Source organism: Mustela nigripes, chromosome 4 (genome assembly GCF_022355385.1).
Source record: "Mustela nigripes isolate SB6536 chromosome 4, MUSNIG.SB6536, whole genome shotgun sequence".
NCBI lineage: Eukaryota > Metazoa > Chordata > Mammalia > Carnivora > Mustelidae > Mustela > Mustela nigripes.
In genome coordinates, this window is record NC_081560.1 from 186058245 (window position 1) to 186072740 (window position 14496).

Consider the following 14496-nt stretch of genomic DNA (forward strand, 5'->3'; position numbering starts at 1 on the left):
AAATCCCTCAGATTGTTTTTCAGAGTCCATAGTCTCTCATGATTCTTTTCTTTTTTTAAAAAAGGAAACTGTGCATGTCACCTATCTGAGATTTAAATAGGCATATGCACGAGATAACAATGGGCTGTACCTGTGTAGTGTAAATGTGGGTGAGTCCTACATTATTTTCACTCTTCTGTATTTCAAACGCCTTAACAGCTCATGACAACCAAAAGGAAATTAATTTCAACCTTTGGGCCAAAGGAAAAAACAAAAGCGAAAGTGTAGGTTATTTTAAAATACGAATAGAACAGTACCAGTCAGAGCCAGTGAGCACAGACAATGCAGTGTTTGGAGGGAAATTCCTAGACCCCTGCACTGATCTGGTAACGTATGCACAAAATAAACAATGAAGCATGGACAGAAATGAAGTAAGGGTCTAAAGTTAGAGAAAAAAATCTAGAGATGGAGGGAGATGAGGAAGGGGGAAAAGCAGACATTAGAAAAACGAGGAGCTGTCATTTAGCAGAGACTCATTATACCACAGGCTCATGATATTAGATATTTTCATGAAATGACCACCTCGCCATCCGGGATGTGCTGGGGGACTAAGGTAGTGGGGCTGTGGCCGAGGGATAGAGACCGGGAGACTGCGTTGCTTATACGGCCCCAGCCAGCTCCCTTGGGAGCTGCCAAGCGGCCAGAAAACGCTAATAAAACACAGGCTGTGAAGGGACAAAACAGCACACAGACTCAAGAAAGAGGGTTGAGGTACTCGGTTGGCCCTCTAGAAACAGGGAGTTGGGTTCTTACTTTGTTTTACACACCAACAACAATGGCAGATGGACCAAATATTCCAGGGTAGGAAAAAAAAGATCACAAAATGAGGCAGAAACCTTTGTGTTCTTCGGGTAGGCAGGCCTCTCTAAAGACAATGAGGTGGCAGAGGAGAGGAAGAGAGTTTACAAAAAAGGAAAAAGAACCCCCACAAATGGATCTTGTATCTTTGAAAAGAGGTTCTGCCTCATTTATGGGAAGAGAAATGTAGACACCACTTATTTTTTTAGCTATCATATGGGCAAAGAAAAGTAAACTCTCTGAATACCGTGTTGTTGGGGAGTTGGGGAGTAGAAATCAGCAGGACTCCTTTCCAGGCTGTTCCGTCTCATCAGATCATACGGCCTTTGGACAATCATTGTGTTCCCCGGGGCTGTTACCCCACAGATGTCCTCTGCAAGGCCCTGAAGTCCTTGAGCAAGGACATGCCTGTTTGATGCAGCAAATGATTGGAAACAACCCACGTGGCCCTCAGTAAAGGACAGGTTAAGTAATTTATGGGATGGCGCCACAGCAAAACACAAAGTAGCCGAAAGAACGAGGTGGACCCCCATATCACCGCTCGGGGACAGCCAGCGTGCTAGAGATGGCGGGGTGGGCTGCCACGTGAGTTCCAAACAAGAGGCTCAGAGGAAACAAGAGGCCGGCAAGCTGGCAGGTGCTAAAGGTGGGTGTGAGGCAGACAGTGTTTCATGATACTCTTTTCTCCAATTTTGAACATTCAAAAATTTCCAAGTTTTCAATAATTTCTCTCTGCAGAGAAAGAGACAGTGGCTTTCACCAGTATTCCCAGTTGCAGTTACAAAAGCCTAGTAATCCTGCTCACTTCTGGCAAAGGAAGCCTGGGGCAGAGTGGGAGGGAGACCAGTTGTTAGAATCTAAGCAACCTCTGTTCTGTTGGAATCGGTAATCATGGGCATCTATGACCTGTTAAAAAACATAAAGGGTAAAATCAGCATTTTTCTCAAGTACGGCTTGCGTGTTTCTCATAACTTTCTAAATGAGTGGAAAGCAAACATCCCTTAGAAAACTGTGACCACTGAATGGCTTTCCTCTGCGGTTCCTTCTCTCCAGAGAGATACAGGAAATAGATGTTTTTAAAGACAACACACGGGTTTGTCACATGAATAACTGGTATAGGATATGAAACCAGAGAAATTTCAGTTAAGATTCCTAGAAGTACTGGGCAGGTGGCAAAGAGAGGTCAGCAGGAGTCCAAGACCTTGGTAGCTACATTTCAGATTTACAGGACGAAGGGACTCAAATTTTTATGAATTCGTGACTCACGGAACGTGACGGCCACAGGGGAGTAACCGATAATGGGATGAGACTTATTTTTTACTACTTAAAATTCACATTCACTTGGCGTGTTTTTCTCGCATCTATTATGTTCAAGGGACTGGACTTGGGTGTGCCTGGGGATGCATGACCCAGTCTGTGCCTCCTGATATTGGGCAGAATAGATGACAAGGTCGCCCCTGAGGCAGCAGGTGAGCACGGAGGCTCACGGGAGGACGGCGGAGAAGGTCAGACAGGAGGCTGCCTCGGACAGCATCTGGGCAAAAGGGGGAAATTTGGAAAGCAGCGAGCAGGCATGGTGGGGTGCAGGGGGGCACAATTTCCAGCACTTGTGCTCAGCTATTAGCTTTTGGGTTGCCTGGCTTAACGAAGGTTTTTAGAAAGATCAGCTTCGTTGTATTTCATCTCACTTCCTTGGGAGAACATCTTGACAAATGGATTTCCTTTTCTCATTACATATCAGCATTTCTGATGAGAAAGGATCTAAATCATCAGATTTCCAGGCCCCATGAGCGCTGGTTTAAATACCAGACACCCACACAGGCCAGAAGGGTACAAGTCCTTATTCATTCCAACGCCGAGTTCATTTTGTTGAAAAGGACTTGGAAAGTCAGGGCTCCGCCTCAGAGTCCAGATTAATTAATTTTGCTCACATCTATATCCTAAAGCGTTTAGGAATGAGGAGCTGTTGTTTACCAGGAACAGCTGGGGGTGCGGGGGTGGAACTGCTCAGCACCCCTTCTGTGAGGCTGGGGGGGGGTGGGGATTTGGAGCGCCTTGAAACAGACATTGTAACCCACACCCCCACCCCAGGCCACTGAAGAAAGCTGTTGTTCTGCAGCCCTCTTAGTCCACAGAGACGGCACTGGAGGAGCTGGTCTCGTTTGACAGAACATGGCTGGTAGTATGTTCCACAGACACAGACAAGGCGCCGATGAGGAGAAGCGCCTGTCAGAAACACGGAACCGACCATCTCCACCTCTGCGGAACATGCACGTTCAAATACCGACTTCTTGGTATTTGAAAACGCGGCCCCAGGACCGCTCTGATTCTGAGCAAGGACCAGCTCCAGGAGAGACGAGTCAGGACCAGAAGGACCCGAGCTCGCTCGCATCGCAAGCCAAAGGACAGAGAAATACAGGACTCTCATGTTACAGACGCACGCCTCTACAGGACGCCAGGAGGTCCGCCCCCCCTTCCCCCTCAGCACCTTGTATCTCTGCAGCAAAATGGGGGCAAAAATGAGTTCCACACGGCGGAGATGGTCGGCGGTCTGAACTAGGCTAATCTGAACAGTCTTCAGCCAGAACAGTGTCTGCCTCCCTCCTCTCCAGCTACCCACCTGTCCCAGACTGCAGGCAGCGAACGTGGTTTTCCCACCACTGGGAGCCTTTCTACCAAGCTGTTCGGCCTCACTGGACCCGGTTCCATCCTCTGCAAAATGGGGCCAAGGGGCATGTCAGCTCCCAGGCTCCGGGAGAGGGTCGGAAATGCCCATAAAGACGCTTGGCTCAGGAATGCCGGCCACGTCATCGGTGTTCAGTAAATGTTTGCCGTGTTACACCGATTTAAAATAGAAATAGAAAGCTCTTTATACCAAGACAATTAGTAAAACCGCACACCCAGACACATACATGCCCACAGAAATACACTTCTATGCCATTCGGTTTTGAGAATAAAAATAGCAATGAATCCTGTCGCCCCCGTTTTGAGGACATTTCTGCAGTGCAGAGAAGCTGTGCCAGAAATAGGGCTGGCAAGCATTCTCAGGGGCCGACCAGCTCTTTCAGGAAAAGACTCTGATTCAGCAAAAAATCATTCTCAGGAGATCCAATTGTCCTTTTTTGGTTCTTATTTTCCTGAAGAAGCTAATCTGACTAGAAAAACAATCTCAGCCAGTTCAGTATTATAATTCACTGATAAGATTGCTCAGAGGAAAAGCACTTGCTAGCATTTTCCAGGAAACTAAGGGCTTAAAGAAATCAACAAAAACGACCCTGGGCCAAATATCCTCACACAGCAGCATGTATAGTTCAAATGCCATTTCATGGGGGCAAATCTTAAAATAAAATACAGATAAAAGAGGGACCCTTGCATGAAGGTTTTGCTCTTTAGAAGAATGGCCCGGCTACGGACTGAAGGTGCCTCTTAGATTCCCTTTAGAATCCTGGCACATTTCAGTCTGACAGCCGAAAATTGCATTGCAATCTGCTGCTACTTAGTACAGCCCTCTCTAGACATAATTTTCTGTGAGCAGAAATCTTTTTTTTTTTTTTTTGACAGAAATATCTATTTCTTAGATGTGACATTGAACACATTTTTATTTAAACTTTAAATGACTTCATTAAGCCAATTAATCAGAATAAACTGCATAAAGGCATTCAGGAGGAGGACACAGGGGGTCACAGAGGTGTGTGACTGCCTACAGTTGTACCTTGTGTCGTTGACATCCTTGAAATCTAATGAAAACCCCCAAAAGTTTGTCCCCATCTTGCTCTCTTCTCTTCCAGGAGCAAAATTACACACACTGATGCCTGGCAGTTGAGAATACGAGTGGTCTTCCTATCTTGCAGGCTTTGGTGGGTCGCACCTCACTGTTCAGGCTTAGGTGGCTCGAGGCCTTCTCTTACGTGACAGGAGGTCGCTCGGTCTATGCCCAAACTCTTGTCATTTTCCCTGTGTGGCGTCTGTGTACCCGGCTGCTGCCTGCCTCCTCCCCTGGGCTCCTCTTCCCGACCCGGGTTGGGATCCTCTCCAAGCATCTCAGACCTGACTCTGCAGGCGCTGTCCTCCCCCTGGACATCAGCCTTGCCTCCCTACCCGGGACTGGCTGGAGGTCTGCCTGCTTCCCTGAGAGTTTAAGTAGGTCAGAGGGCACCAGCACACAGATATTTCCCCTTCAAGGTCCCTAGCTCACCCAGTGTTTCTGGGGCCTCCCTCCCTTCTGGAAGTCAGGTCAGTTGACTTCATGAACCAAGTGTGTGGTCCAGACAGTGATCCTCTGGCTGAATTCTGTGCAGGTCATCAACTGCCAGGTGTCTGTCCCTCCTGTCCCAGCCCAGGGGTCAGGCCGGAGCCTGCCATCTCAAGTGGCTTCTTCCCAAGAACTTCCTTTCAGACTTCTGCTCAAGACCCACACTTGCTAGGTGCTGTATCTTCTCCCCTTACTACACATTATTCTATTTTAAAAAATGATCATAATGATAATATTGACTTTTTTTGGGGGGGGTGCAAAGTTGAGTGATTTTTAACCCTTTCATGGAGAAAAACAACAGAGAATATCTTAAGAATGACCATCCCCAGAAGGGCTCTAAAGCTTTCTGGGATCTGTGCACAGACTTCCTTTCTTTCCTCTTCACTTCCTGCCAGACCGAGATGAACCACCCAGCAGCAGGACCCACGGAAAAAGGCACCTGGTGCTTCCAAAGTGGCCTGAAAGATGGAAACGTCTTTCTGATTGGTCTGATCCCTGCTGCCCTCCCCTCAGACCCAACACACACAAGGGAGCCTTCCTGCAGGGCAGGGTCAGTGCCACGCTGGGTGTGGTATTCTGTGATGCTCCCCAACGACACAAGGCACGACTGTAGGCAGTCATACACCTCTGTGACCCCCCTGTGTCCTCCTCCTACTCTCCTGTTCCCAAGCCCGCCTTCTGCCTTTCATGCTCTGGGGGAACTTGGCAAGTCAGCCAGCAGCCAGATGGACGTACTGCCTTAAGTTTTCTCTAAAATAGCTGGCAGGATGAAAAGGAAATGAAGAGTTTGTTTCTTTGATCGAGGCCAAGGAGGTAGTTGAGAAGTTTGTGTTCCAAGGGACATTTTGCTGCAAAGGAAATGGTACCCGGGAAGGGGACGTCTGTGGACAAGCCGGGGAGCGGAGTCAGACGGCCTCGATTTGTATAAATCACACAGAATGCTGGACAGAAAGATCAAACATTTAGCCTTTCGATGTGAGGTAGATATCGTGTTTACGGTAACATTTTCCTTCTGGAAGGTTCAGATGGTAAGTCTGGATGAACGACGCATGGCTAGCCATGTAGCTGTGTGTTTGTCAGGTTGTGGGGGACCGGGCACGGGGACTCAAAAGTGCAGTGTCAGTCAGTGGATTCGATCTGTGCTGCCAAGAATAAGCCACCTCCAAACACAGCCCACACCTGCATGGAATTAATTCCAGCTCTCTACGTGCGATGGGGGAGGAAGCGTGAGCTTAATCTATATCATATGTCTCGGAAAAGCTCCAGACAGACACCAGCCTGGAGTGAGAAATGTGGATTTTTCAGTTCCTAATGTTTAAAGGGTAACATTTCCTTCATTTCATAAAACAGAATGAAGGCCTTTTTCGGGGCCTGTTTTTAAAGGAAATCTTGAGGGAGAGACTTCTGTAGGCATTGGCTGCTGTCAGGAAAAAAAGATACCAGCAAGTGGAAATATTTTGCCTCAGATCCCATGGTCTGCTAAAGACAGTCCCAGTTTGACGTGGTGCATAGGCAAGTTGTTTAAAGAGAGACATAAAAAGCCTCAGCATGAGGGAATCCATGGGAAAAGAGCTGGCAGGCTCTGCAGATATCTGAAATTTACATGCAAAGTATTGAGTATGGGTGCATTTTCTGGGGGTTCATAGCTTTCATCAGATTCTCGAATAAGTCCATCACCTAGAAAAGTTTAGGGCATGTTTACTGCCTTCCCCCAATGTAAATGCGAGACAGGTCAGAAAAACAACTGTAAAGAACTCTCAACAGCCAATAAAATAAACAGAAGAGACTAGAGGTAGACCTTGACTGATAGTGAAATGGAAGGGGACTTTGCAAGCACAAAGAAAGGGGAGAATTCACACAAAAGACAAATACATTTAACAGGCAAAACTGGAATTCCTTTTACACCCTAAAATATCATAAGTAAAATTTAAAGGTAAGCCAGGGAAAGGTTTGCAATAAATACCGCAAGAGGGAAAATGCTCTTGGTAAGAGGATGAACTCTTATGAATTGGGAAGAGCAAGTCTCTCCCAAATAGAAGAATGTAGGCCAAGGGCAGGAACAATTCACGGAACAAATACAGTCAGTAGCAGCTCCATGCTGGAGCTAGCTGGTCCAAGCTCATGTCAGCCAATTCTCTACTCCTTGTTTGGTGAGATTACGTTGATGGCCTGCAATTGGCCACGGTGGGATTTTTTGCAGCAGAGAAATCACTGACAGATTAAGGCTTTTTTGTTTTTTGAGGGGCAATTTAATGTTACACCATTAGTTAACAGATATGTAAAACGCAGTCTAAGTGTGCCAGTAATCAGAGAGATACAGAATGAGATGAGGTCTGGACAAGACGGAATAAGCCCCCTTCACACCATACCTCCCACAAATTACAACACAAAAGTCTGGAGAAAGTCCATAGAGCAACTGAGACTCTGAAAGTTGGAGAAAAAAATAAATGGACTGGCTGTCAGACCTCAGAACTCAAGGAACTACCCAAGAGTGAGCTCTTGTTTTTGTTTTTTTTAAAAGGCCTTCTGGCTGCAGCCAATAGTTGGGGAACAGGGTAACTCAGTAAGAGCGAAACATCTTGACTGTACCCGACCTTACTCCAGTTCCAGGTGGGAAGCAGAAAAAGCCATTTCCTCTGCCCCCCAATTGGTCACCACATCCTGGAGATGGCAGAGCCCTGCTTCCCAATCCTGCTTACTATAACAGGCCACATCTCTTCCCTGGAACAGAGACTGTGGGCTAAACTTTTCAGTAGATTTCCAATCACCATAGAGGCGAGAAGGAAGTGGAACATTTTTCATATGTCAAAAAAGAATAGTCAACCCAGGATTCTATATCCAGTGAAAATATCCTTCAGGAGCAAAGGTGAAGTAGACATCTTTGGATGAAGGAGAACCAAAGGAGTATGTCACCATTGGACCTGCTTTAACAGAATAGTTAATGTTTCTCATACAGGAAAGAACTGATAACAGAAAGAAACTGAGAATATCAGGAAGAAAGGAAGATGAGAAAGGGTGGATAAGTGAGTAGAGGTAGTAGACCAGTATTCAGTTTTAGAACTTTGTTTTAAGCAACTCTGCTTCATGGTTGCAAGCAAAATTATAGCATCTGAAGTGGTTCTCAGTGCACATAAAGGCAACACTTAAGACATCTATGTGATAAATGGAGAAGGATAAAGAGACCTCAAAGGTGGTAATGTTTTTACACTTGAAGTGACAACGTACCGATACTAGTAGACTGTGATAAATTACATCCATATGGTATAACCTTTAGAGAGACAGTTTTTCAGTCAGGTGATTTTGTCCACCTGGGGACATCTGGTGAAGTTCAAAGACATGGTTCCATGTGCAACTGCCATCTTGGTAGAAACGAAGATGCTGCTAAGTGTTCCACAACATACACAACAGTCCCATAGAACAAAATATTACCCAGCTCCAAATGCCAACAATTCTGAGGTTGTGAAAGCCTGCCCTATGGCAAATTACACAAAGACATATCTTAAAACACTGTAGATCACTCAACAGGGAACACTAAAAAATGTTCAACCGACCTACAGGAATTCAGGAAAGAGGAGCACAATAAACAAAAATCAGACGGAGCAAACAACATTAAAATGGTAGGTTCTAACACAGCCATAATTACATTAAAAGTAAATGATCTAAACACACTTATTAAAAGACAGTGACTGACAGAATGGATGACCCAGCTACATGTGGTCTCTGAGAAACTCATTTTTAATACAATGACATAGGAAAAGTAAGAGTAGAAAGGTGGGAAAAGACACATCTTGCAAACATGAATCAAGAGAAAACTGAAGTGGGTATATGAGGATGAGATAAAGTAGACTTTAGAACAAAGGTAAATACCAGAACCAAAGAGGGCCAGGACATAATGACAAAAGAGTCCATTCACCAAGAAAAAACAACAGTCTTAACTCTGTGTACCACAAACACCAGAGCTTCAACATGGACGAAGGAAAAACTGATGGACTGAAAAGAGACACATTCATCATTGAAGACATCAACATCCCCTTTGAGTAAGCGACGGAACCACTAGACAGAAAAAAATGAGTTTTTTTTTTTATATATCAATTTGACAAAGCTTTGAAATGGTAAGACTTAGAACCAGCAAAGTCATGGAGACAGAGATGCTCTGTAATAATCTGGAAATACAAATATACATAGGGGTCCTGAAAAAAGGATTAAAAGGATTATAGCACTTTTCAACCCAATATTTTCATTTTTAGGAAGATCTCTTAAGGGAATAATTAAAGTGTCCCAAAATTTATCTGTCTGCATCTTCAAAACAGAACTATTTAGAATAGAACTTAAAAACATCCAAACTTGCCCACTAATTGGCAAGTGCTTAAAAAACTATTCTACCGGGCGCCTGGGTGGCTCAGTGGATTAAGCTGCTGCCTTCGGCTCGGGTCATGATCTCAGGGTCCTGGGATCGAGTCCCGCATCGGGCTCTCTGCTCAGCAGGGAGCCTGCTTCCCTCTCTCTCTCTCTCTGGCTGCCTCTCTGTCTACTTGTGATTTCTCTCTGTCAGATAAATAAATCTTTAAAAAAAAAAAACAAACTATTCTACCTACATATATAGTGCTATTTTTAAAGAGACATGTTTAAGAATTTTTAGTGCTGTGGTAAATAGGAATGATTTTCAGGCAAAAAAGGAGTCTGTAAAACAATGTACATACATAATAATCTAAATTATGTTAAAAATACATGAAATTCTTAAATACAACAATTACTAGAAGTATGACAATGATAATAGGGAAAAATTATCAGGGATTATGTCTCTGTGTTTCTCATGTGCTTGTTTTTACTGTCTGCCCACCTCAAATTTTAATCCTGAAGTGATGTCTTATTCATGGTCGTAACAAACAGAAACCATCAACTTCTAAAACAGCATAAAAATGAGATAGATGACAGATACGGAGGATGTAATACTGTGCTGCATCTGGGAGGGAGAGACTTAATGGATGGTAAAAGTCTTGTGAGTCCTTTTGAAAATAAAAAAAGGGTAAGAAAGTATGCCCACCAATATTCCTGAGTGACCATCTCTTTTTGTTTTTAAATATTTTACTTACTTAGGGTGGGGGAGAGCACAACCAAGCAGGGGCAGAGGGAGGAGAAGCAGACTCTCCACTGAGCAGGGAGCCCAATGTGGGGCTCAGGACCCTGAGATCATGACCCGAGCTGAAGACCCGCGACCACCCTGCGACCCCTGAGGTGACCATCTCTGATTTATTGTGCAGGCCCTATTAGTAGCAGCGTCCTGTTCTTCTGAGAGTTTGGATTAGGTGGTAAGTGGGGCAGCTGCCTCAGCTATTCTGAATGCACAGATATTCCTGATAAAACACACATATTGTGACTATACCGAGCCCTGTACTAAATGCTTGCCATGGCTTATCTTGTTTAACCATCCAAGGAGCTGAGTTATCTGCATTTCACGGAGGCCCTGGCAAGCAGACCAACCAGAGGTCAGCATGTGGGCGGGTCTGGACTTGAATGACATCTATCACAAGAGCCGCGAGGGCATACCTGGGCCTGCCGGAGTGCAGGGCTGGCCGGCAGGGGTCTGGCGGGGACGAGGGGCGCACGAGGAGCCTTCTGGAGAGGCGGGAGCACTCGCTGAGGAGAACTGGGTGGAGGGGCGTCATGGGCTCGGAGGGGCCCGCTGATGTCCACGTTCTGACATGGGGGCCATCTCCTGGTATTTTCCTGTAGAGGGGAGCAAAAGCCATGGTGTCATGGGAGTCACCATTCCCCGGGAGGGGGCGGTGCTTACTGGTCGTGCATTCTCCCGAGAGGGAGCCCATCACTACTTGTGCAAACTTCACAGCTGGAGCAGAAGCACCCTCTGACCCAGTCTGGAATAGCGGGATCCATTTCTCCAGGAGTTTTAAAAACTGGTTCATCAACAAATTCATCAACAAATAGGCCCAGGACACCTGGGCAGGCGCCAACAAGCATGACGACACAGACCACATCTGAAGGAAAGGATGGAGGAGTTATGAACTGAGGCAGCGGGTGGTGCCCTCCAGGCTCAGGGAGAACCAAGGGAACCCCTGGGAAGGACGATGGAGGCTTCTGGAAGCCGGCTGAGGTGAGGGGCCTGCACCTGGAGGGTCACCTCCTACATGGTGCTCCTGCTTTTAGGGCAGATCAGAACAGATGCCTCACGCCCCCACCCTCCCTCTTTTCCTTGAAACAGCTTTATTGAGGTTCCCAGAAAGACGGCTAATTGCACATAGTGGAACCGGGTGAAGTGGGACCCTTTGACATGTGTCCACACCAGTGGAACCATCACAACGCGCAAGGTAATGACATACGCCCACCATCACCCTTGCCTCCCACTCTTCCCCGCCTCCCCTTCCCTGCAACTACTGGTCTGCTTTCTGTCACCGTGAAATAGTTTGCATTTTCTAGAATTCCACAGAAACGGCATCATAGAGTGTGGACTCTTCTTTTTACTTGGCATAATCATCTCAAAATTCATCTATGATGTCATATATATTAATAGTTCATTCTCTCCTATTGCTGAATAGCATTCCATGTGTAAATAGACCAAAGTTTGTTTATCCTTTTACCTGTTGTTGGAAATTTGGGTCATTTCCCATTTTTTGGCTCTTCGAAAGAAAGCTGTGTCTTTGGCTCTCACCAGCAAAGCTGGTGGTTCTTGCTATATAGTCCTACATTTGGGGCTGAGAGGTGGTAAAGCGTATTAGGAACCCAGTTCTCTAAACTTTTTATAGCAACGGAGATAAAATAGCTTATGATTTATCAAATAAGTGATAGTTCTATTTAAAATCATTTGTCATTTCTTGAAACCAACACTGTCACGCATAATTTGGACTCTTGTTGAACGAGTCCAATATTCAAAAATTCTCATGCATATGGCAGAAATACTTGATGGGGACACCTAAATATTGGAGTGGACTCTGGTGATAATTCACAAGGAAGCAGGAAAGGTCAGAGCCAGGAGGCGGCCAGCAAGTTAGGGACTTGGGGTTTGGACCAGCTCTTTGAAACCACAGGCTAGAGTAGACAGAGCTTACACAGCCCAGAGCTGGAGCAAAAGGGGCCCAGTCATGGGCTCCCTGTAACTCTTAGAAATGCATGGGGAGGTATAGGGCCAAAGATGATTCAGACCTTGCTGGCAGCGTCTGAAACCATAGGAGGGGCCCAGAGGCAGGAACCTGCTTGGGAGGCAGACCCAGTGGGCCTCCTGGGAATTAGGTCTGGGTGCTTGGAGGGATCATGGCCCATGACGTACCACATAGTACATCACACTGGGGACATCGCCTCAACTGGATCTCGGAGAGCTTCCATGGGGCACAGTGGGAGTGGAAGGAGCCCCCAGCCATTACGTCACGAAGTGGGTGGACTCCACATTTCAGGGATCTGGTCCCATCACAAACTATCTGTAGATCTCTGGGATCTATTCCTACTCAAGCTCTGTTGAGAAACCCATGTCACAAGGTGCCCACGAACTTCTCACGTTTGTCGACAGCTTACCTTCGACATGCTGGAATGTGGCGGCTTCCTCATTAGGCCTTTGCTGAGGGGGCCGAGGTGAGCCTGACCAGGGTGGGAGCCGCGAGACGGCCGTGAAGGGCGCACACACCTGCAACACAATCGCGTTACACGTGAACAGGCGCGTTTCCCCTCTGGTTGACTCGACTTTTTCTGATCTGTTCACAATCACGCTCAAAAAAATAATTGACTTATTTTAACTCAATATGGTAAACATGCAAAGGAAAAATTATCTAACATTCTTATGAGATTAAAAAATATATATTGATTTTTTTTTTCTCCCCAAAGCCACTATTCTGTGAAATTAGTTTTTGCAATTTATAGACACGTGGCTCTGAGACCCCTGGGAGTTATTTGGTAGAAAGAGGGCATTTCAGCAAGATTGTCTTCGAATACATTTAGATCCAAAGCTACCCCAGCTGACGAAAATATTTTAAGATCCTGTGTCTTGTAAAAATTACTGATATAAGGGTGGGAACCAACGTATCAGTGTGATTCCGCCTGCTTACTCATGCAACGAGCAGCAAACAGTCTGACGGGAACGGAAAGGAGGCAGCTGGTCTGGCAAAGATTTTAAAAAACCAAAACAACGGTTTTACTATCTAAAAATCTGACCTCTTTCTTCGCTAAGGAAAACAAAGTGAGAAGAGGAGCCGTTGCCCGTGCGTTGATGGCAAATGCCGTCTCTGGAAAAGATGACCCAAACCCAGTGTACCTTAGCTTTTCAATGGTGGTTTTTTTATCTGTAAACAGCAGGCGAATTAATGTCTTCCTTTTCAGATAAACTACAAATCCAGCGGCAAGAAGACAGAGGATGGCCACCAGAATTCCTATGGTTAAACCTTGGTTATCTGAAACAAAACACATTTTGCTCAGGCAAAGAGAGTCATGATGAAATACGGGAAGTATCAGATCGTGGCCCTCACGGCCACGCGCGCTCTGAAGGAAGGAGCAGGAATGCCGTGAGGGGACGTACTGATATGTTGGTCTTAGTTCAAAGGTCATGTCTGAGGTTCAGTCTGCATCACCAGTGATGCATTTCTAATAGCTCTTGATAAACGGGAAGGTTGTCTGGCGGGTGGGACCATAGCCCTGACCACATGTCGCCGCCAACCCTCCCGCTGCCCCGTGGACATGGTGGCCACAGATGGTGGCAGGGAGCCGCTACCTCCCTGGACAGTGACCTCTCCAGCCCCCTCACAGATAAGCTCCTTCCCGTGCTCTCCCCCTCTCATTCTTTAACTCTGGGGTCTGTGTTTATTGTCTTTAGACCAAGACTCTACTTCTGGACATTGTCAAAATAAGTGAGAAAACCCCACAAAACCCATAGCTAAAAGGAAAGGCCCACGGGTTTGCTTCTGTTAGATTTCATTGTGTTTGTGACGTTAGGGACTCAAGTTACAGGTTTGGGGCAGCAAAGCCCTTTCTCTGGGAGGGGGCTTTTTATTTTCTCCAAGGGAACATCCCTTTTCTGGGATTTGCTCCCATTTTGTTCAGTACAAAGACACCGAGAAGCCCCCCTGAAGGGTGTGGAAGAGAAGGGAAAGTCAAAGCTTCAGGCTGGTTTCTGGCCACAGAAAGAGCCCCGGGGATGACCCTGCCAGGCTGAAGAGGGGCTGGATTGGCAGCTCCCACTGCTCTGTGGAGTCCTTGAGAGTCCAGATGTGGGGTTCACGGGTCTCTGTCCCCCTGCCAGCAACAAGCAGGGCGTGCCTCCCCTGGCAGGTGAGCCACAGCCCCCTCAGGCTGCTGGGGACAGCTGTGCAGGTGCTGGTCCCCCCAGGCTCTCCCCACCCTGCTGCTGGCTACGGTGCTCACAGGGGCTGACCGCCAGGCCCCGCCGGCCCGCTCCCGCTCTGGGAAAG

At 46.5% G+C, this 14496-nt stretch overlaps 1 protein-coding gene across 3 annotated transcripts in view; it reads right to left on the minus strand.

Annotated features, from left to right (window-relative positions):
• The window catches only part of ADAM12 (ADAM metallopeptidase domain 12), a 335028-nt gene that overhangs the window by 13959 nt on the left and 306573 nt on the right, over positions 1-14496 (minus strand). For all 3 annotated transcript variants that reach the window (XM_059398802.1, XM_059398803.1, XM_059398804.1), the window contains exons 19-21: positions 13347-13482; positions 12614-12722; positions 10637-10816 (exon numbers count right to left, since the gene is read on the minus strand). In XM_059398802.1, coding sequence (XP_059254785.1) covers positions 10637-10816; positions 12614-12722; positions 13347-13482 — 425 coding nt within the window. The remainder of the gene's footprint in view (positions 1-10636; positions 10817-12613; positions 12723-13346; positions 13483-14496) is intronic.